We start from the raw sequence: 24,403 nt of genomic DNA on the forward strand, positions 1-24,403 counted from the left end.
GGGTAACCTCGCCCATTCACGGCGAAGTGTTCGCTGATTGGTCAATGCTAAGAGCGCTCGGCGCACGTTCATCTGTTGTCACGTTGCAGTGCGCCTGTTGTTGCGATGCATCAGAGTGAAAGCATGTTGTGGGAAGTACAACGTATTCTTGTTGGATTGATGCAGATTTTCATAAAAACAAATCAAGGATGGAACCACATGAGAACCAGATGTAAAATGACCCACTTAATTAGTTCCCCCCTATGTTATTTTACATTTAATAATGTTTCAATGTTTTCTTGTGTATTTTTGTCTTCTTCAGAAAATGTATTTTATGTATTTGTTCTAACGACGTTCTTTTTAGTGGGTCATATCTCACGTTATTAATAGCCTAAATTTAACATATTATAAATTGACAATAAAAGATACGTAAAATGAGCTTCTTTTTATGACCCTTTTAATCATGAACGCAGCAGAATGAAGTAGATCACATGCAGTTGCATTCATATTATTATTACAAGTTTTCAAGATAAAACGTACAATATGTGACTAATTAGTTCATTAATGAATTACGCAAAAACCATAAAGAATAGCTAAATCGGTTTCTTTGCAAGGAACAGTGGGACTTTCCAACACCACTGTTCTCCATGAAAGACCTGGTGGTGAATGAGCCATGCACAGGTCCACGTGCCTCAGAGGAAGGCTGCTGGTGACCGCAAGCAGCTTCAACAACGCCACCCTTGACTCACGTGTCGAGCGGCGTGGCTCGCTGCTGCTGTATGGATGAATCATCCCAGTCGTCAGAGAAGCGTCATAATCAGGCTGACCTCCATTTACCCGATTGGTAAATCTGGGCCTTCTGCTCGCCAATGCCTGGAGTTTGGAGGCAGGCCGCCCCATATTTGCAAGTTGTAATACGCTGCCATTTTTTATTTTATTTTAAATGCTTTATTTGCTTTGCAGAACACATCAAATGTCAATCAAGTTGCTAGTTGCACTTGTTCATTAATAATTGTTCATTTATGATACAGCTTACTTATTTGTTATTTTGTACCATAATTTAATCTATCAAAATGCAATGAGTACTTTAAAATACAGGTAAAATGCTGGTGAAAAATGAATGCAGAAAATTCATATTAACACTATTTTATGGATCTCCTTAGCATTTAACTTATGACCAGTACACTGCTTAAAACTATAATTGTGAAGTGACATACTGCCAAGTATGGTGACCCATACTTCGTAATTGTTAATAATGTGTAGTTCTACGAGTTATTTACATTTACGTTACATTTATTCATTTAGCAGACGTTTTTATCCGAAGCGACTGGGGAATATAAGCGATGCAATTGTCGAAAATGAAATTGTTCAAAAATGTTTAACTTCTCAATAATTTAATGTTGTATTTAAAAATAAATATGTAATGGGTTTATAGGCCTGTTACTTTGACAAATAATACATATTAAATCTTTATATGATTTTTTACAAACAACTCCTTTAGCAACTTTACCTGAAAATTAGTTGGTTACACTGAAAGGCTTCACTTTTGGCAGAATCGAGCCTGAAGACAGTGGAAGAAATATTGTTCTTCAGGACACTGCCCTCTGTCCAGTCCACATTAACTTTCAACCTCCTTTATCCAGTAAATAATGCCATCATTTCCCTCTGTTCAACAAAAGCACTGCCCAGTTACAAAATGATGAAACAACACTGAGCATAAAAACTTTAAAGAATTTATTTATTTATTTTACATGTGTTTACTATATGAGAGTATATGTTAAAATATCAAGAAGTTTTTAACCATGCAGCGCACATTTTGGCCAAAATGACTGCACCCACTACTTTGGGTGTGTGTTAACGGACCGGTGTGTGTGTGTGTGTGTGTACTTGGATGGGTGAAATGCAGAGCACAAATTTCGGGACACCATACTTGGCCATACTTCCTTTCCTTTCCTTGACAATTTTTCCTGCACCTTATTTAAATGGACTAGCAGGTGTCCCTAGCGTGCATTCAAACAAAGCCTTGAGAAATGAACAGTTAGCACTGTGACAAGACGGTGTCAAGCTGTCAGGATTAGGGAGCTAAAGCATCTCTCTTTAATTTCACTACACATTTACAAAGAGTAAGTTTATCACCACTAGATTATAAGGATTTCATAGCTTATCATAAAACTGTGGACTGATTATATATATATATATATTATTTTTTAGTCAACTGCAAACAGGACAACGTACGCCTTAAGGAAAGCCGAAGAAAGCCTGTTCTCTGCATTTCCAAGAGACTAAACGTCCACAGCCTGATGCTGTATTTTTACTAGTTAAAACCCAGAATAGCCCTGAATGAATGGCCAGAATGACCCTGGTCATATTCAAACCACTCTCTCTCCCCGGAACAGACTTCCAGGAGCATTTTTAACCTTTGTAAGGGTAATTTTTATAACAATATAATTACCTTATTTAATGTTTCTGTCGTTTTTGTCAAATTCTTAAAAATAACCATTTTTTTTTTCAGTCAATCACAATACTATAGACTGCATTTACAATGATTTACACAGGCTGTTTACTGCTGATCATGTACTTTATGTGCATTTACACAAAAACTGTGAGTGAATGAGAGAAGCTGCAATATCATGACAAAATCATTGTTTATTATTGCTCTTGATGTTGTAATAATGATTATTAATTTGGATTAACAGAAAGTTTTTTGTGGGGGAGCATGTCATATTCTGGTCTGTGTTAAACATAACTATACTTTGACATTTTGTTGTACAACGTAAACTGCACACACTCACACCCCAAACATTCCTATCTAGTAACATATATTAAAAAATAAACGACTGTTTCAAAATGTGTTTTCTGCATGGGTGTGTGTAATTTGCATTGTAGAGCAAAACGTCAAGCACCGTCAAGTTGTTTACATTATTTTACTTAGTAAGTGAAAAACCCCATAATAAAATATAGGAAATTCTTGAGGGAAGCAGTGGAGAATTAGTCAGGTTTTGATGTCACAACTAAAATATATATATATATTTTTTTTTGGCTTGTTAGTTGTCTTTGTTTAATAATTATTACACAAATACCATTATAAAACTTTACTTTTCACAATTATTTAATTAACTTTATAATTTACTATTAATTTATTCTTCATTATTGTCTATTCTGTATTATTCCACCCTTGCTATTACATATACTTGCTATTATTCCTCTATTGTTATTCATTTATTTGATATTACACATAATTTGTGCTATTATATCACTTATGTTATTGTGCTGTTGTACTCGCTTTTTATATTATTCACTTTACTACAACTTGTACTACATATACTTTTTAATATTACATATTGTTACGGTACGTGTGGTTGTAGAGAAATGAAGAGCGCTCGACGAGGAATGAAGAAACAGGAATCTTTGTAATAGGCTAACGCACACTATTACCATTAAACAACATTCAAACTCAGACAAAGACTAAGGGAGAACTCAGGACTTATAAAGGGACCAACCAAACGAGGAAACGAGATAATTAACTCAAGACAGGTGAAACAGATGATTGATAATTAACTAATGACAGGAAACTAGAACAGGAAATACCAAATAAGGGCAAAAGGGAAACTAAACAGAAACCAAACCGTGACACATCACTTTTACAATATGTTTATCAGTGCATTATATTTTACCACTGTAACTAAGTTTTACTGGATCCATAAAGGATTATCAGTTCTATTTGTTATTGTTTGTTGTGGAGTTTATATCTGTATAGAGTACTATGAAAATAAAAAGCAGACTACCAGTGTGTTACTTTTTGATTTGTATTCGCAGTATTTCAAAGGGAACGAGCTGTGTTCTGACTTGAGGCACAATAAAAGCTAAAATGTTGGGGTTGAAGACAGAGAAAGCAATGAAACAAACTTAATTTCATTTAATGTACATTAAAATGACATTACATGTACATATCACAGTTATACTACATTAATATTAGAATTGTTAACTGAACAAAATCAACCAATTCAACAGGAGTGAGTGTGAGCTTTCACAATTTCTTAAGAAAATTAATAATTTTCCAAGCCTAACTAAATAACTGGAGGCAGAGTTATTTTTTTTTATAGCAATGTAAATAGCATTTGTCATGACTTTGGTATGCAATTATTAAAAAAATATACAGTAAAACAACATGAAAATCACCAGAGTGGTACTTGGGGAGATGTAGAACAAGAATCTGCAGAAAAAAGTTTGCAGAAAACAATTTGATTTTATAATTTTATGATTTTTTTTTTAAATATGTCTATATATAAATACTATTAAACAAGAAGTGCCTATACAGTGTTTTTTAATCAGCCAATTATTATCGATTAATTGACTGGTTTCAGTTTGATAAGCGATCGGACCCACTTAAAAAAAAAAAAAAGATGTGCAAAGGTTTCGAAGCTTCATGGCTATCATCACTACCACGCAACGCCATGTAGACGCGCAACCAAATTTTCGGCGTAGAAGCTTCGCTGAATCGCAGATGGCGTGACTGCAGTCCTAATACGGTGTACACAAACAGTATTACTTAGTTTTAACATGTATAGTTAGTATGCGACTACCTTGAAATCAATAACGCCGTCTCTTTTGATATCGCAGAAATCGCTCTGCTCTTGTTTAAGTTCTTCATGGTTTAAAGTTTCTCGAGCAATTCTTCTGTCAAATTCCTCAACTTCACTAAAAGAAAAGATAAATGCTGTTGTAACAAAAATCCAACAGTTTTTGTACAAACAAAAATTGAAAACATACCTTGAGTAATAAATGGGGCCCTGGAGGAACACCTCTTCAGCCTCCTGCCAAGACAAGCCCTGCAGCTCACAAAAGCCATGAATGATGGCCTGTACAAATAAACCAATTAATAAAATAAAACATGCACACACTGCAGAACATAAACATGCTCATGTTCAAACATGTTTTGGGCTTACCTCTGGGAGGAGACATACACAAATGAACTCCACCTCATCAGGTCAGCTGCGTTTGGGTTTTATTAAGAGCTCCTTTCATGTAGTTATAAAGGATTGTCAGGGACTGCTCATTGTCAATGTAGACAGGCACTTGAAAACGGGGTTTTAGTGGAAACCACTTTGACCTTTTGCCACGGAGTATATCCTTTGGGCCATAGAAGGGAATTATATTTCATATGCACAAGTCATTAATTACATTTGGAAAATAATAGTTAAATTGTCACTTGACTATATTTAAGTTGACCATAATCAGAGTCTGGAGGAGTAATTTAAAGTGGAACCATCATTACCACCAAATGTTGCTCTACTGATTTTGATGTGAGAATTAAGTCCACTAATCTTTTTTCATTCCTGTCCCGATCTTGAACTGCTTGGGCATGTGCCGGAAGATTGGATGTGGTTCTTCTTTCCACCCTAATATTCCCTCCAATACACTTCTTGCCTCCTCGGTCCAGAAAGCAAATCTGCGCCCATAGCTTTCAAGCAAGACAAAATCCATAATAATTGGTCACAGGTAAGAGAGATATTAAGAATGTTTTGTTACTCATGTTCCAAGTTGTTGTATTGACACAATATCAAATTGAAATTTAAAAGATCAAAATTTTAAAAATACTGACATACCCATCAATTTGAAATCGTTCCATGAGTAGAAGGAACCACCATCGGCGGATGATAGGCATATCCATCTGAAAGAAAGACTGTTTAGTCTAACAGTTAATCAATATGTTTTTGTTAATACATGATGTTGGCTGTGCTTGCAACATGCCCCTTTTTGAAAGAAATGTTGCTTAGAGTAAAGCATGATAAAATACATCAACACCTGAGTTACATTTTTAGCTATGATAAATAAAAGCAACATATTGACAAGAAAAACAGCCTGGTAAAATAAAGGTTACATAAATAAAAACATACCTCCTGGAATTGAAACCCAATGCCACACACCATTGAGAGGGTGTACTGGAAAGAGAGAAGACACAGTCATTTACAATGTTTACAAAAGCTTTAAATCAAGTAACTGAGCAATTTTAAATCTTACCATGAGTACAAAAACACCACAATCATTCCCTCTTGTCTGACGTGGCAAAGCCTAAAATCAGTAAAGCAAACAATTTTATTTTAGAATAATGTACAAAAAATGTAACTGTTGTAAAAGCCAAATAATGACAATTCTTTAAGTTGATTTCTCACCGGAAAATCATATCCATTCTTTTCAGTCCATGTCCCATGATCAACTTGGTAAGCAATTTGCCTGTAGACAAAACATATTAGCAGTAATATTGACAATAACAGCTCACCTCAACACCTCATAAAAAAGGCTAGATGAACATAGCCAAGTGCAAGAAACGGCTATAGGAACGTAGCCAAGTGACAGCACTATAACACACGGTTAGGAAATGAATAGAAATGGCTATAGGAACGTAGCCACATATCAGATAAAGGCTGAAACATGTCTTAATTTATTGATAGACCTAAAAATTGCCCTGTATTCCTCATCTCCAAATCCTGATTCATGCTCTGCAAACAGAGAGTCTAAAAACACCATCTCTCTTCATTATCTACAATGTTAAAGGTATAAAAATATTTCATTTGAACCTCATTGCTTCTTCCAAGATTTTTTCAGTGTTTAATTTTAGAAACACAAACATTGCAATAGCAATCAACATATGCACCAGAAATTTCAATATTTCCTTACACAGGCAACGAAGTGGTCTGGTCCATTAGCATTTGTCCATGCTGGAAAGACTAACAGGTCTTTCAAGTCTGCATCTTCCTAGAATTGATCAGGACAGCTATGTCCTTTAATTTAGTTTTTACCGCCCACACAGTAAATACAGTACATACACTCACCGGTAACAATGTTGTTAGGAGTTCTTTTCCATACAGGGACAACATAAAAGTACTCGTATATGTCCATGCCCTACAGGAATGAAAAGGAACTGTTGACAATGACATGAACATTTTCACACAGTTTAGAACAATGTTTTTTTTTTCTTCTAAATTTGGATCAAGTTAAAACATAATATATATAAATATTATAACCAGTTGAATGTTACATTTTATGGAACATACAATTTGCCATTTCACAAATAAGCTCCATGCAGGCGTTTCCAATCTGCGATAAATACTTCGATAAGCCAATGTGTTTAATTAGAAAAAATTATAATAAAATCAGACTGCTTACATGGGAGTCCATGTCCCTCAACAATCCAAGGCTCCAAAATTCTTCTCGGATAAGGCACACTTGCCCCTCCTTCACAATTATTTCACTGCCAGGGCGAATTTGGTCCAGCACATAATCAAGCTGTAATAATAATAACAATAAATATGTGTGTGTGTGTATAATGTTAATTTTTCACCAGTTTCTCTTGTAATGGGTGCCAGTCCCTCTCCCAAGGCTTTGTAGGTTCCAAAAAATGCAGAAGAGTGGTAGGTTCACAAGGAGATGTGACTGATGTTATGGCTGGTGATGCAGCGGTCGTTTGTGCAGTCACAATATTTTCTGGCAGTACTGTCAGTGGTCCTTAAAGTACATTAAACCACCAAAATTAGAAAATAACACATCATAACCAGAGAACAGAAACTTGACATTTAGCAACTGGACCGAACAGTCAAATTACCAAGTGTGTAACGGCTCCTGACTGTTTTCTTCTGATTAAAAGAATGACGCTTCAACTGATGTCTTAACGTTTAATATCTTCATAAGCATTATGGCCATCGCCATCTGGCTCGTATTTTCTTCACATAAAGTCATGACATCGTGAAAAACTGAAACAAATAAAATAACATTCAGATACATACAGTGTTTCTGTTTTTACCACAGTTTAACCAGTTGTTTCCTACTGAACCAATATCAATAAACAAAGTACATCATTGCAAATTAACAGATGAAGTCTAAAGAATAAACCACATACCGTGTGCGCTTTCCAATCAGAAATACAGGAGACATTAGAAGATATTTATATAGACATTCCTTTTAACAAACACTCTTAATATCAGATAGCTCTCAGCACACATGCGTTTCTTTGTGGATCTGAATCTAAAAAAGACTAGCTAGATCATGTGACAAATTCAACCAATGGTGCACCTATTTCTCCAATAGGTGTCACTATTACACAACTTTATAATACAATTTCCAAATGAACATTGATACATTATACCGAATTTGTGAACTAAATACTTTTCCACAAAATAAATTACTGAAACACTTAAAGCAAATACAACCTTTTCTGAGACAGCTACACTGCCACCAAAATTACAAAGATTTGTGTTCTGATCAGAATTAAGTCAATCTGGTAATTTTCCTATAAGCTGTCACTTAGCTTTCAAATACTTTTCAATACCTTTGTGACAAGAATTATTGTAATTTTACGTAATTCTGCTTGACTAATTCTCTTGGATGTAGATGTATCTATTTTACATTATTCCATCTTTGTTTAGGAATTATTCTCAACTATTATCACCAATTTCTGAACTGGACGCTCGAGGAAAGACGTTTGTGTCATGCGTTCACCTTTCTTTCCCAAATTACTTTGACCCATTTGGAGTTTAACCTTTCGGACTAAACCATCATCATCTGCACTTGTCTCAACGACTCTAGCAAGTTTCCATTCATTCCTGGGAATATTGTCCTCCTTGACAATTACTACATCTCCAACATGAACATTTCTTCTAGGCGTGTGCCACTGTTGTCTGAGGCTTACGTTGACCAAATATTCTTTGCGCCATCTGCTCCAAAATTGTTCTGACAAATACTGCACTCTCCTCCATCTTTTCCTAGCGTACAGATCTTCACGGACAAATTTGCCAGGAGGAGGAAGAGGTACTGAGGTCTTCATCGTGAGCAGATGATTGGGCGTCAAAGGCTCAACACTCTTTGGATCATTTATTGTGTTGGTGGTGAGTGGTCGGCTATTTACAATTGACATTGCCTCATAGAAAAATGTTCTTAATGAAGCGTCATCCAGTCTTCCTTTGGCTTGTGCCAGAACAGCATTCAGCACACTCCTAATTGTCCTTATTTGGCGTTCCCACACACCTCCCATGTGGCTTGCCTCAGGAACATTCATAAGGAAGTCACATTGGTTACTTGCAAGATAGGTAGAGATCCTCTCTTGGTCCAGATCCTTCAACCCTTTCTCCAACTCATTCTTTGCCCCCACAAAATTAGTTCCCTGGTCCGATCTGATCTGTCGCACTGCTCCTCTGATTGCTATGAAACATCTTAAAGCATTCAGAAATGTATCGGTAGTAAGGTCCTCTAACATTTCTATATGTACAGCTCGGGAGCTTAAGCACGTAAACAACAGACCATACCTTTTGAATTCCTTGCGACCTTGTTTCGTATAGAAGGGACCGAAACAGTCTATTCCTGAGTACGAGAATGGGGGTGAAGGTTCTACTCTGTCAGCTGGAAGATCAGCCATGCGTTGTTCTTCAGCTGGTCTGCGCAGCTTTCTGCAGGTAACGCAATTGTTGATGTACTTGGCCACTACCTTGCTTGCACCCAAAATCCAGTATCCACTGGCTCTGAGTTTATTCAGTGTTTGACCTCGACCTTGATGTTGAGTTTTCTTGTGACAATGGTCAAGTATTAGTTGTGTGACAACACCTTCCTTAGGAAGAATTATTGGATGTTTCAACTCAAATGCTGCATTAGACTTTCTTAACCGTCCTCCAACCCTGAGCAATTCATCCTGGTTGATAGGATCAAGTTGGTATAACTTGTTATTCTTTGGCAGCCTAGCCGGGGTTTGACTGAGCCATTTGAATTCTTCTTCGAAGGCTTCTCTTTGTGCAGCCTTGATGAGCACATGAGCTGCCTTTTCTCTCTCTTCTACACTGATAAGCATTGACCTGTCTCTGCTCACCAATCTTTTGATCCTAGCGATGGTATTAAGAGCTGTATTCCAATCTGAGAATCTTGACAGTCTTTCCAGAAAACTGTTCTTTACACAGGCATCTGTTCTTAGGACCTTTACTTCAGGGTCACCTACAAGAAGCTTTGGAGATTTTTCATCAGCGATAATCTCTCGTTCCCATAAAAACTTAGGACCCTCCAGCCAATTTGAGTCCATCAGATCTGCCACCTTGAGACCCCTAGATGCACAGTCTGCAGGATTCTGACTGGTTTCCACGTACAACCATTGTCTCGGATCCGTAGAGTTTCTTATCTTCTGGACCCGATTGGCTACGAAGACATGAAAGCGACGAGCCTCATTCTTGATATACCCTAGCACTACTTGGGAATCGGTCCAGAAGAATTCCTGATTTACTTTCAAATCAAGCTCTTCTCTAAGAGTATGACTTACTGCAGCAGAAACTGTAGCTGCTGTCAGTTCAAGGCGGGGTATGCTGAAAACCTTCAAAGGGGTCACTCTAGCCTTACCCATAACTAGCGCACAGTGCACTTTTTCATCAGCAACAATCCTGATATATGAACATTGCCCGTAACCCTCACTGCTGGCATCTGAAAAATGATGAAGCTCTATTTTCTGGATTTTGCCCATATTTTCAGGAATGAAGCATCTTGGTATTTGAATCTTTTGGATATTTTTCAAGTCATGGAGCCATGTGTCCCACTTTGGCTTCAAATCAGACGGAAGAGGTTCATCCCATCCTACTCCTCGTTTGCACATCTCTTGGAGCACTTTTTTCCCAGTCAAGATATAAGGAGCGAGAAAACCTAATGGGTCATATATACTCGCGACCACAGATAGAATTCCTCGGCGAGTGGCTGGTCTTTCAGTGAGGTCAACTTTGAATGAGAATGCATCAGTTTCTACGTTCCACTTTACTCCCAGAACACTCTGCATTGGAAGGTCATTGTAGTTCAGATCTACATCCTTCCCTAGACTGGCACATTCACTCTCAGGAATTGCACTCAAGACTTCTCTGCTGTTGGACACAAACTTGTGTAAACGCAGTTTTCCTTTTGCCAAGACCTCTTGTGCTTCGTTAACCAACTTCTTGGCCTTCTCATTTGAATCAATGCTGACAAGTCCGTCATCCACATAGAAATTTTTCAGAATGAAGCTCGCTGCCAGTGGGTAGTCCTTTCCATATTTGTGGGCAAGATATTTCATGCCATAGTTGGCACAACCTGGAGAGGATGCTGCTCCAAAAATATGCACTCGCATGCGATATTCCTTTGGTTCCTTTTCGGTGTCCCCATTTTCCCACCATAGGAATCTCAAGTAATCACGATCCTCTGGACTAACGTGAAAACGGTGGAACATCTTCTCTACATCGCAAACAATTGCAATTTGTTGCTCACGAAATCTACACAACACTCCAGTCAGAGCATTCATTAAGTCTGGTCCAGTGAGTAAGTGGTTATTTAGAGACGTGCCTTCAAATTTGGCTGAGCAGTCAAATACCACTCTTATTTTTTCAGGCTTCCTGGGATGGTACACCCCATGGTGTGGAATGTACCATGTATTGCCTTCTTTTGATGTGGCTTCTGCTTCTTCGACATCACCATCTCTAAAAGCACTGTCCATAAACCTTACGTAGTCCTCTTTGTACTTGGAATTTTTCTCAAACTTTCTTTTCAAGTGCTTCAAACGAACCATGGCTAGTTGCTTATTGTTCGTTAATTGAGGACGTTCTCTAAAAGGTAGAGGCATTTCAACATGACCTTCTTTGTTGTGTTGGGTATTTTCATTTAATTGTTGAAGAAACTGAATGTCCTCTTGGGATATTGCCTTGTCCTTACCGTCTGTATCTCGAAAGTCTGCTTCCAATGTTCTGATTACTGATGCGGGTGTGACAGCTGGGAGTTCCTTTAAAGAAATGCGATGACAGAATCCTGATACATTCCTAGAGCAAATGTTGGGTGTTATGGATCCCACTACACTCCAGCCTAAGTCCGTTTTGACTGCGTATGGTTCGTGATTCTTCCCTGATATCACTTGAGTTGGCTTTAAAGCTCTCGGACAATCATAGCCAATTAGAAGCCCTACAGGACAATCTAATAAATCTGGCATCTTATCAGCAACACTGACTAAGTGGGACCATCTCTGAGCCTTCTTGCGAGTAGGAATGCTGTCTTGTTCCAAGGGAATGTACTCTCGAGTATATGCATGTGGTAACTCAATGTGATCTTGCAAACTGTAACCCCTTACTCGTAGTCCAGCTGCTCTGTGACAATTCTCAATTGAAGCTCTGTTAGTCATTGTAGACAGCTTTAATTTCACAGGTTCTGTGTTTGCTTGAATTTTGTCACAGATGTCCTGATCAATAAATGTATTACTGCTCTGTGTATCCAGTAATGCATAGACTAGAGTTTCTGGGCTATCCTTTGTCGTACAAGAGAGCCATACTGGCACTATCATTGAGGTGCGAGTACAGTTGTCCATTCCCACACTGCACAAACTAGTGGAAGCTCTTTTATCAAGTAAAGCTTCTGAATTTCCTCCCTGAGATCGTTCTTCGTGAAGTGGAGAGGGGTGACTCTGTCTGCAGATGTTACAAGTAGCTCTCTTTCTACAGTTTTTGGAGATATGACCAACTCTGAGGCAACCAAAACACATCTTGTTGTTGATGATGAACCCTTTCTTTTCTTCAAGAGGCATTGCTGCAAACTTTTCACATTTGTATATAAAGTGATTTTGCTGACAACAGACACATTCTATTTGTTTCTTATCCTGAGTGACCGAAGGGCTGGATAGAGAGCCTTTCTCCTTTTCCCACGCACTCACACTCTTTGCAATGGGTTTAACATTTTGTGCCAGAGCACTGGCTTTGAAACGTTTCTGCTCTTTCCCAGGTTTTTCCTCTGCCTGTTTCAAAGCATGTAGAGAGGAAACAGGATTACATGCAATACGGGCCTCCTCTGCAACAAAGCCTGAAAACTCAGTGAAACTTGGATATGGCTTCCCTTCTTCTAAAACTTTAGTAACATACCTATTCCAACGAGTTGTTATCCAATCAGGAAGCTTCTGCAGCAATTTCTGGTTTTCTTCACAATCATCCAAAACTCCTAGACCTTGTATATGAGGCATTGCATTTTTGCAGGATATTAGAAAATCACCAAACTCTCTTAACTTCAGTGACTCTCTGGGTCCAATTTTTTGCCAATTACTCAGCTTTGCCCTAAATGCTCTTTGGATTAAAAAAGGGTGTCCATAGCGCTTGTTCAGGGCATCCCAAGCTTGTGTGTATGCCTCCTCATCACTCCGATAAAAGGTTCCCTCTAGTACACTAAGTGCATCTCCACTTATGTACCTTTTCAGATAGAACAATCTATGTGCTGGAGTTGTGCAATTGGTTTCAATCAAAGCTTTAAAGCAAGTGCGCCATTCAATAAACTTGAGTGGATCACCTGTAAATGTGAATGGTTCTGGAGCTGGAAGTTTAGTCATTGCCAGGGATTCCTTGAGTGCCTTTACTAACAAGACCTCATTTACTTGCGTCTCTAGCTTCCTTTCCGAGCAAGGTTGAGCTAAGGAATTTTCAGAAACCTTGCAGCATGAAGAGTTGATGTGCTGCAGTGGATGCTGACACGGAGGCAAACTGTTTCTCTCTTTAGTATCTCCTATTTCAGCATTAAATTTTGATTCCTCTTCTGCATACACAATGTATTCAGCTTCCATAACTTCAAGATCCCTTTGATCCTCCAGCATCTTTAGCTTCTCTTGTTGGGCTAGCACCTCTTTTCTTTGAGCTAAGATGTCCTTTTCTCTATTTAGTTCAGCACGTTTGGCAGCTAGGCGTGCCGCTGCTTCTGCCCTTTTTACTGACATATGACTGCTCTGCTGACTATCTCTTTCAGCTCGTGACACAGTTGATCCATAAATTGACTTAGCGTCATCTCTTTGCAATAATTGGAACAGTGATTCTTTTACGGCTTTCACATCAAACTCCTTAGTGCCAACTTCTGTGCAGCGTCCCTTCAGTAGTGCAGTTATTTCACTAGTAACTGAAGTGCAGCTGTCCATTCTCCTTCTTACATCTTGAGATGGAACGTTCAGCGAACGAATACTCTCATATATTTGTTTTAACTCTGCTTCCCGTTTTTCAGCAGTCACGATCATATCATCTAACTCAGTTTTAGAGCACTCTTCCTTCAGTTTAGATCTGATAAACTGAGCTTCAGCTTTGAAGTTTACGTAAGTGAACATGAACTTCCGTTCTCTTTTTACGATCTCCTCACGTCTCAACTCCAGCATTTTTTCTGTTGGACGCCTTTCTCTTTCTGATCGCCTAACTTCTTGCTCAACTTGTGATGATTCTTGGAGTCTTGTCTTATGAACGTCCAGATCCGCATTAATTTCAGCTAACCGTCTTTCATAGTTTAGCCTCTCTGAGACATCAATTTCAGCTTCTAATTGCCCCTCTAATTGTGCCTTTTCATCTTCAAGAGCTTGAATTACTTGATCTAAGATATTGTCTGATCTATTTTGATCCATGTTGGTAACTTACTTTAAATCACACGATTTTCAACTTTAATCACTAATAGCAAGCTGTAAGTACCACCTAAAAATGGCAATTTACACACCTTTATCAACTCAAAACAAATTATCAAATGCAAATATTTGTTTCAATCATTTGCACACACAGTAACATCAACCTAGAAATGAGATTTCAAGCTGAAAAGATATAGTCTGACCTGTGAATCCAAAGGTAGCAATCGAATTGTCCAATCTTTGCAACGTTGCCCTCTTGTGACTATCCGTCGTCACTGCAGCAAAATCTTCTTGCTTTGCTCTTATTACTAATCCGCACAACACGAAATACAGTCACGCGAAATGAAGCCAGTCCGAATGCAGCGAAGTCGAGTTGCTTCCTTGAATGGCGACGTCTTCTCTTCCACCAATGGCTGCTGATTTCCACCGAGGTTGACTGGATGTTCTTTGCATCGAGGGCTAGCAACGATCTTTCCCTTTTCTCGATTAATTCTGGCACTCTTCCAGGGGTGTAAATACACGTTTTTCACTGTAACGGCTCCTGACTGTTTTCTTCTGATTAAAAGAATGACGCTTCAACTGATGTCTTAACGTTTAATATCTTCATAAGCATTATGGCCATCGCCATCTGGCTCGTATTTTCTTCACATAAAGTCATGACATCGTGAAAAACTGAAACAAATAAAATAACATTCAGATACATACAGTGTTTCTGTTTTTACCACAGTTTAACCAGTTGTTTCCTACTGAACCAATATCAATAAACAAAGTACATCATTGCAAATTAACAGATGAAGTCTAAAGAATAAACCACATACCGTGTGCGCTTTCCAATCAGAAATACAGGAGACATTAGAAGATATTTATATAGACATTCCTTTTAACAAACACTCTTAATATCAGATAGCTCTCAGCACACATGCGTTTCTTTGTGGATCTGAATCTAAAAAAGACTAGCTAGATCATGTGACAAATTCAACCAATGGTGCACCTATTTCTCCAATAGGTGTCACTATTACACAACTTTATAATACAATTTCCAAATGAACATTGATACATTATACCGAATTTGTGAACTAAATACTTTTCCACAAAATAAATTACTGAAACACTTAAAGCAAATACAACCTTTTCTGAGACAGCTACAAAGTGACATGTCCATTTCTCTGTGGAGAACGGATTTTCTATAAAATACAAATATACACATAAGAACAGTTAAGGATATAGTGCTGTATTTGTTACACAAATGTGAGTAAGGGACAGATTACCTAACACAACCTGGCTGTGGACATTCACGTGAATGTTTGTGTTGAATTCCTTTTTTATGTCAAGAAGACGTTTCTCATTTTTTCTGACATTGTAATGGTGGATGATGTTTCGCATGAGGAAAACGTATGGATGGCAATGCCATGTTCATAAAGAAGTTATTTTTCTTTAGCTTTGAAAAAAGCTGTTCTGCAGCCTGACTGTTAACTTTGCCAGCTAGCTGAGGCACAAGACGAAGCTTCCTCAGTGAATCACGAGGGTCTTTTGTGTTATCTTCGTGAAAGCGGTCATACAGAATAGTGTTCTGCAGAACCAGTTATTGGATGACCATCTGGATCTGGACTTTGCTTTTTTGCAGTGAGCCACAGCAGTGTAACCTGTAGGTTTCCTGATTTTGCTTTTGTAATATTTTCAGGGGTTGGTTCGAGTAACCTTCCTTCGAAAGGTGTGAAAGCTATGGGTTGCCTCAGGTTTGTGTGGGTGGACAGTCCATGGGCAAAGCCGGACCTCGGACCTCACCCCTCGCCTGTATGGATGTGCCTTCACCCTGCCCCTACTACATCCAATCAATTCAACTTTGGGAAAGCCCTCTGAGGTGACTTTGTTGTAATATTGGGCTATACAAATAAAAATTGAAAGATATAATCAGTGTGCCCTACATTACATCATATTTCATGTTATTTTTTATTCATATTTCATTTATAATAATTTTATGGATTTATTTAGACAATGAGTACACCCATTATACCATGATTTTCATACAGCACATTTGTTTGCCATAATTTTGTCCAAGACAAAGAGCAATGATATAAACACTGCTTTTGGATGAATCCACAAAGTGGCATGGATGTAGTAACAGCAAAAGAGAACAAAGTGTGGTGAGAAGAGGGGGGAGGCGGGAAAAGAAGACAGTGAGGAAAGGATAGGTCTTTGCTTCTGCTGCTAAAAGAGGTTGCATACTGGAATGGCTTTCAAAAGATCAGCAGCTGCCTCTACCCAATGCGTTTCATATTGTATACACACTGACATGTGCCGTAATAATGTCTTTATAGCAGCCTATTATTTAACGAACGTGTTAATATTAATGCATGGACTGATTCATTAGCAGATGTGCATACGTTGATTAGGCTTGCACTTGCATCACATCCAATGCACCTCCCCCACACGGAGGCCACTACACACCCCAGTGTCAGACCAGGCCGCCTCCAACACCCCCCAGAGCTGTACGCCACCAGTCACTCCCCAACCAGTGCCAAGTGGAAAATAGGGCCCATTATGGCTATGTGACATTTGCACATTTCGGAATTATTCGTAATATTTCAATGTGCAACATTGAGGCTTACCTGAAGCAGCCCAAATCTTTTCAAAAACCTTGTCATAGGCCTCCCTTGACCTCATCTCCTCCGAAAGTCGCAGGAGTAGATCTATGCGAGAGCCTTTGGCATCTAAACCACACTCTTGACAGTCTTCTTATCAGTCTTCTTGACAGCTCGCAAGTGTCCTCCAATGCCCATTCCTCGCAAGTGATCTCCTGCGTCTCCGCTGGTCCCATCCAACCCTCCTGCGTCTCCTATGTCTCCTCTGGTCCCGTCCAGCTCCGCGCTGCCCACGGAACCCCTTGATCTGCCTTGGCCGTCCGAAAAAATAAGGCCATAGCCTCCTGAGTCCCCGGATCCGCCATGGCTGTCCAAGCTCCCAGATCCGCCATGGCCGCCCGAGTCTCCTGTCCCGCAATGGGTCCCGAGTCCCCGGATCCACCATGGCCGTCCAAGTTCCCAGATCCGCCATGGCCTCCCGAGTCTCCTGTGTCGCCATGGCCTCCCGAGTCCCCGGATCCGCCCTGGAAGCTTCTCTTGTCACCCTCCCTGTCCTGGCCCTGCTCTGGCCTCCAGGGCGCCCGCCCCCCCTACCCGATGTGTCTGTTACGGTGCGGGACGCACCTTCCGGGAGGGGGGCGATATCTGTCAGGTTTTTCCTGTCCTAGTTTAGTTAATCATCGTTTATTCCATTCACCAGTTTTATATTAATCATCTTGTTTGCTCTTTTGTTCTTGTTCCTTTAAAAGTCCTCAGTTCTCCTTTGTTTAATGTTCATTAAATGGATATAGTGTGTTGATGCTACTTTTGTTCTCCTGGTCGTTTGTTTTCTCTACAACCACAAGATCCCGTAACACCACACACTTTCCATTGTTTTACTTCAATGAAAGGATGAAAGGTTAGAATTTATAACATTTTTTGAATGAAAGATCAAAAGGTTAAACAATGCAGATTTATTTTCACAGCCACCTTTGCCCAAGGGGCCAATATTAGTGGGCCATACTGCAGTGTGTATGTAGATTACAATTTCTGTACAGTCTAATCTCTAATTATTATACCATTCGAATTTCATATTGAGAAATTCTTTTAACACAAAAAGCAAATTATTCTTCCTTCGAACTGGTTCACTTTAAAATACTAATTTTATGTAATCCCATATAGGCTATCTGTAATCAGATGCACATTTAAAATATATAGAATATAATTGAACTTCAGTTGTATGTGTTTCATAAACATAAGCCTTTCTGGATTACCATCCGCCATCAAAATAAGTTTAATTATTCAAGCTGCTGTGAGAAAAGGCTATAAATGATCCGGCACTGATACTGATACTGGTTTTACTGTATTTTTGATCACATTTTACATTTTAATGTGGAGACAATTAAACATTCAGCTGAGCTTAAATTAACTTAATATTTTTTGTTTAATGTACATGTTTTTGTATTTTTACAAAATCAGTTTTTAAATAAACAATAAATGACAAACCCACTACAGTACCACCACAGATCCTTTATATGGGTCATAGACCCCCTGTTTAAGCCTGAAAAAGGTTATTTAATTCTATGGGCAACATATTCATGAACAGTTCACCAAATATGCAATTTCTTAGTGTCAAAGAACTACTACTGCCACATTTCTGCAGGTTGCCAGGTTTTCATGTTTCTTCTTGTTTTCTCTCCTCCATTTTGCCACCTGCAACTTCCTTTAGCAGTAGCTCTCTGGCAAGGTCAGGCCTCTCTGCACGGATTAAGAAGCGGGCCAGCATGGGGCATTTCAGAGTCGAGGAAGGAAGGCCCCGCCTCCACACCGTCAGAATGTGAAAGGCCTGTTGTGAAAGGCTGTGTGGTGCACGGAGTCGTGCGATCTGGACAGTGGAGTGGCGGAGGTGAAGAGACATAACAAGAAGTGCTGCATCGTCCTCGGTGAGCTCATCACAGAGCCACGATAACAGCTCATCTGAGAGAGGCTCTGGAAGACAAAAAGACTGTTAGTGTGTTTGTGTACACACCACCATGGCCACCTCACTTATTTTGTTATTTTTAAATGATAGAAACTAGGAAAAGATTTGAGAATGATCATATCAAACCACAAAACAGACCAAAAGGGAGAAATAGATAAGAGGCTGGATTGCACAAAAGTTTAGATACAGTAGATTTCACATACCTGTTTGGCTGTTCTGTATTACCTTCATACTCACAGGTTGAAAGACTGTTCTTGGATTCTAACAAAAAACAACAACTCTTGACTTATAAAACACTGCAAAAACTCTTAGTATTTCTTAGTCTTAGTGTTTCTGTCCTGTTTTCCAATACAAATATCTGAACATTCTCATATCAAGACCTAGTACTTAATAATTTTGCTTCCCAAATAAATGGTTCTTGATTTATGAACTGCTTTCTAAGAGTACTTCACTTCCAGAATGAAAATTTCCTGATAATTTACTCACCATGTCATCCAAGATGTTCAAGTTGACTTTCTTCAGTCGAATAGAAATTAAGGTTTTTGAGGAAAAAAATTCCTGGATTTTTATCCATATAATGGACTTCAATGGTGGCCAATGTGTTGAAGGTTCTAATTGCAGTTTCAATACAGCTTCAAAGGGCTCTACACGATCCAGGCCAAGGTATAAGAGTTTTATCTAGCGAAACGATCAGTCATTTTCTTAGAAAAATACAAATTTATAACCACAAATGCTTATCTTGCACTAGCTCGACCTCACGCATTACGTTATCATGCACGTGTGACGTGGGCGGAAATACCGACCCAGTATTTACAAAACAAACGTGCAAAGAAAGTCAAACGCCCTTTACAAAAAAAGGTAAAACAACAATCTCAGATGAAGTTGGAGGAGAAAATGAGTTTTTCACCATAACCCTATAACGAAGAACCATCCATGACTCTTCCAATGTGATTACGCAATGCGTGAAGATACGCGAGCGCATCCCAGAGCTAATGCAAGATGAGCATTTGTGGTGAAAAAGTATTTACATTTTTATTATTTAAAGAAAATGACTAATCGTTTCTCTAGACAAGACCCTTATTCCTCAGCTAGGATCATGTAGCCCTTTGAAGCTGCACTGAAACTGCAATTTGGAACTTCAAATTCCTGGAATGTTTTCCTCAAAAAACTTAATTTCTTTGCGACTGAAGAAAGAAAGATATGAACATATTGGATGACATGGGGTGAGTAAATTATCAAGAAATTTTCATTCTGGAAGTTACCATTACCAGCATCATTACCTTGGGCAGAGTGAGCGGCAGCAGGCAGACAGGCTCTTCCAGAGGACAGTCCTTAGACACGGCTGCCCTGTCACCATTCCAAACCAGCTGATCTTCAGCGACCTTGAATAAACTGATTACACCTTTGTAGTGAAGAGAACTGTAGTTGCCGAAGGGGTCCACTTCTTTTAATTTCAAATACAGCCGGTTCCTTCTTTGGTTGTGGAATGCGACTATGTGTGAATCTGTCTGTTCATTACCTGTGGGCTCTCCAGCAGACACACACAGAAACAAGTACAAGCACATATCGTGGATAAACTAAGATTCTAACACTTGATGTCCTAGAGACACTTGATTTAAAGAAATTCATACAAGATTTGTTATACCATTGCAAGTTATATTCCCGCTGAAGCGGAGCAGGAGGGCCACAGTAACCCTGGGTCTGGAGTTCACACAATGCCCAGCTAACATCTCTGCTGGGCAGGGTGGCCACAACCACACTGCTGGGGTCCAGACGCTCATGATGGAGCACAACAGTCACCGAGAAGCTCTTTATAGCTTCTTCCAGTTCTTCAACTAATGAAGTCAAGTAGGACGATTTTACAGAGGACTGAAGGCGAATGACTATTAACCTGAGAACAGAAAAAAAACAAAATGTTTCTGTTTTTTTATTTAATACTTAATATTAAATAAAAAAACTATTGAATATTTTAGATTACATGTTGGTTTGGTCACACTGTACCTTTCATAGCTCTCTGTTAGCTCAAAACAGACCAAGCTGTTCTGTAGGTTCTTAATCGTGACTTTATCCAGAACCTTCCAACGGTTCTCTGTCCAGCCCAGCAGAGCAAGCTGCTCTTTATGAGTCTTTACTGGAACACCATCAACCCTGTATCAGAAAAAAAAGTTTGCTTTATTTCTGCACTAATTTCAATACCATTTTTTCTCTCCAGTTCAGAATGTGACCATACTGGATCTGAGCGTGCCTGATATAAGAGTGGGTCTGTCAGTGTCTTCTCCAGCTCTCCTCTTGTCAGAAATAGGGGGACAGGGCAGGATAAGTGTCATAGGTCGTCTGAGTTTAAGTGTTGATGGATGGCTTATATAAAGTAAGGGGGTTGAGGTGAGAGCAGCATGGTGAGAATCATTTTTGGGTTTCAGAGAGGATAAAATGAAGGCATCCACTGGCTGTACCTAAGGAGACAAAAAGAAAGTCTACATGCACTTTAGCTGCCTTTTCACTTTTCACAGATAGGAAGTAATTCATTTATTCTAGATTTTCACATGGGGTTTTAAAATGGGGTTTTCAATTTATGATTAAAATAAAGCCTGTGGACGGTTTATTTTATTAGATTTTTTTATTGATTTTTTGTTCCACAACATAAACTGCACACAATCACACCCCAAAATGTCTTATCTAGTTACTTATTACAAACATACATTTTCAAAAATAAACATAACTGCTTTAAAATTTGTGTTTTCAGTACGGGTGTGTGCAGTTTAGTTTACACTGTAGAACAAAATGTCAAAGTATCAAAACTGCTAGTACATTTCACAAATAATTTTAAAGAAATGGCAAGTAACACATTGAATCAAAAATAATATTTTGAAGTGGTGAAAGGCTGAAATAGTACTAAGAAAAATCTTTTTTTTTTTTTTTTACTGTGTAATCAAAACTATGACAGTTAGCGATATTTGGGTGGGTTTGAATAATTATGCCAAAATAATTATTTTCTAATTATTTTCTAATTATTTAAGTTGATTAGCACTAGAAAACCTACTATGCTTTTCTTTAAAACATTCATTCATTATTTCTCTTTTTTATTTTATCATGGTGAATACGTTACTTAAGAACCAATTAGAACAGGGATCCTCAAATTTGGCCCACTCCTGCAGAGTTTAGCTCAAACATACCTGAGCTGCTAATCGGAGTCTTCAAGATCATTAGAAAATCACAGGTAGGTGAGTTTGATCAGGGTTGGAGCTAAACTGCAGCAGATTGGCCCTCCAGGGTAAGATTTGAGGAACCCTGAATTAGAAAGTTCTGAATGACTGCCACAAAATGCAAGAATCTTATGAAAATGTTGTAGATAGTGGAAAGGTGGCTTATAAACAGCTTCTTTGCAATACATTATACAATTTTAATAGCCAAATATCTTAGTGAGAAATTTATTCTTTTGGTAGAGCACTTCTGCTCAAATTTGTAAAAGCATGACCTTAAAGGATGTAACAATGTGCTACAATCAGACATAAGGCTTACACTCCTCATCTTTGTCTCACAACACTAATTTTCTTTTTCTTTTTTATTCTTTTATTTTTTTTGGAAAATTGCCTTTCATTACAGATTTGGTTTACTGGTAATGTAGCCTGATTGAAAAGAAATTCTGAATGTACCGTCACTTGAGCAAGAACTAGTGTGGAGAAGGATCCAGGCAAGTAGTCAAGGCATATCCTGGAATCCACACTGAGTTTAAGAGACAGTCCTGTCTTAGGGACTGTAAAGCTCTCTGTACTCAGACGGGACAGGACTGCAAACACACCCAAAGAGTATACCCGCACCACTGCAAATGAACCCTGTGGAAAATACACAGAGCCATCATACTTTAAGAAATATCATATAAGCTTCGCACCTAAAATAAAGATCAACCTTGCTGCATTGCAAAAAATCTATGGAATTACCACTCTTATGACAAAACTAACGGAATGGGCTTTATTACAAACCCTTTGTCCTCCATAGAAACCCTCAGTAGATGTAGGAGTGACATAGCTAACTCTTTGTTCTGTATCCAGCACTTTCACGGTGATCTCTCTGTAGTTCCCCCGGCAAGTCGCCTGGAACGGCACTGTTACGGTGAGTGGAAAGGGACATTTCACATGGCTGGAGTTTTGTATGCGGAGAACTGTGCTGACCAGCTCCTCAGATCCTGACACCATGAGAGAACTCAGACCATCAACCACCTCACAAGTCAAGGAATTTGTAACTTCTGATGAGGCGGTTATGTAGACTCTGGGAGACTCTGAGGTTCTGGTTCTGTCTGCAAGTCTGCGAGTCACCAAAATACAATTTAGGATTATTTCCTCAGAATTTTATGCGTTCAGAAATTAATAATGTTTTTAAATTAATTTAATATCTGGGTTTCACTTCATTTTGATGGTCCCTTTAACACATTCTGTTGATTTTAAGTAAAGTTGCACCTATCTACTTACTCTCACTAGAGTGTTAGTAGACTAGGGTTAGATTAGGTTGATGTACTTGCAAAGTTACTTCTATTCAGGAGAATGTCTGTTGAGAGATCATCCCAATAAAGGGTTAGCAGATATTAAGCAGACAGTCTGCTAATATTCTAATGAGAGTTAGTTGACATGTAGGTGCAATGTTACTTACAGTCAACAGAAAAGGGACCATCAAAATAAAGTGTTACCAATATTTTCTAATATAAACAAGAGCAAGTGAAAGTGCTGTAATGTGATTTTTGATGTTTTTGGACTGCTCAACAAGATTTTTGAAAAAAATCATTTCCCCACACCTGCCCTGTATAGGCCTACATACGTAATCTTACCCAACAGTTACCAACTTCAATCTTTGACCCTCTTCTCCTCTGCTTTTCTGTATTTCCTCTCTCTTTTTTTCTTCCTCCACCTCATTATTCACGTTCAGACACTCCTTGGAGTCAGTCACCAAAGTTGTATAGAGTGAGTCTGCTCTTGCTTCCTCACGCGAGCACTCTTCCCTGGTGTTTCTGTCATCCATATACACAGTACAGTGCTTCACTGGACCATTTGGAAGTCCTGTAGACTGTACATTTTCAAGATGCTGGTCCAGTGGAATACTGATGTCACATGATTCTTGTTTGATGTGGTCTGCAGTATCCAGAGATCCGGTACTGGTAGGATCACCTCTGTCCCCACTGACTTCAGTAAGAAAAGCAATACCAGAGTCGAGCCTCCTGCTCATTGCACTGAATTGGTTTACAATGACGTGGATATCTTCCAGGACATTAAGAATGACATCAGTCACATGGTCTTGGTAAAAGTGCGATCCACAGGAAGCATCTAAAAATGCACAATATATTCAATAATATCATGACAAGCCATGCAAAAGTGTGCATATGAAAGATTTATGCACAGTTTATCTATTGGTTTACTTTGCATAAAATAGGTTCAAAAATAAAAAAGCAAAGGTATCCAATAAAAGAAATAAATGGTGCATAAATAGAATATTTGTTAACAC

General features: G+C 38.7%; 2 protein-coding genes across 2 annotated transcripts; both read right to left on the reverse strand.

Moving 5' to 3' along the window:
- Positions 1–3,882: 3,882 nt before the first annotated feature.
- Positions 3,883–7,197, reverse strand: LOC306854542 (uncharacterized protein). Its single transcript, XM_079392668.1, has 13 exons — positions 7,147–7,197; positions 6,813–6,882; positions 6,658–6,735; positions 6,434–6,520; positions 6,153–6,213; positions 6,001–6,051; positions 5,877–5,921; positions 5,586–5,650; positions 5,255–5,440; positions 4,926–5,109; positions 4,750–4,838; positions 4,563–4,677; positions 3,883–4,192 (listed from the first exon to the last, which is right to left on the reverse strand). Exons 4-9 carry the CDS (start codon positions 6,505–6,507, stop codon positions 5,299–5,301), a joined length of 438 nt encoding a protein of 145 aa, XP_079248794.1. The 5' UTR covers positions 6,508–6,520; positions 6,658–6,735; positions 6,813–6,882; positions 7,147–7,197; the 3' UTR covers positions 3,883–4,192; positions 4,563–4,677; positions 4,750–4,838; positions 4,926–5,109; positions 5,255–5,298.
- Positions 7,198–18,607: 11,410 nt separating this feature from the next.
- On the reverse strand, positions 18,608–24,127 carry LOC306870250 (death domain-containing protein 1-like; the record flags this gene model as incomplete). The annotated part of the gene is given in 10 exon segments (XM_079417407.1): positions 18,608–18,921; positions 19,117–19,174; positions 20,194–20,432; positions 20,506–20,804; positions 20,915–21,044; positions 21,144–21,366; positions 22,567–22,771; positions 22,773–22,869; positions 22,872–23,215; positions 23,733–24,127. Coding segments are annotated over 10 exon segments (2,304 nt in total).
- Positions 24,128–24,403: the final 276 nt, after the last annotated feature.

The sequence above is a fragment of the Barbus barbus genome, assembly GCF_936440315.1.
Source record: "Barbus barbus genome assembly, chromosome: 1".
Classification (NCBI taxonomy): Eukaryota; Metazoa; Chordata; class Actinopteri; order Cypriniformes; family Cyprinidae; genus Barbus; species Barbus barbus.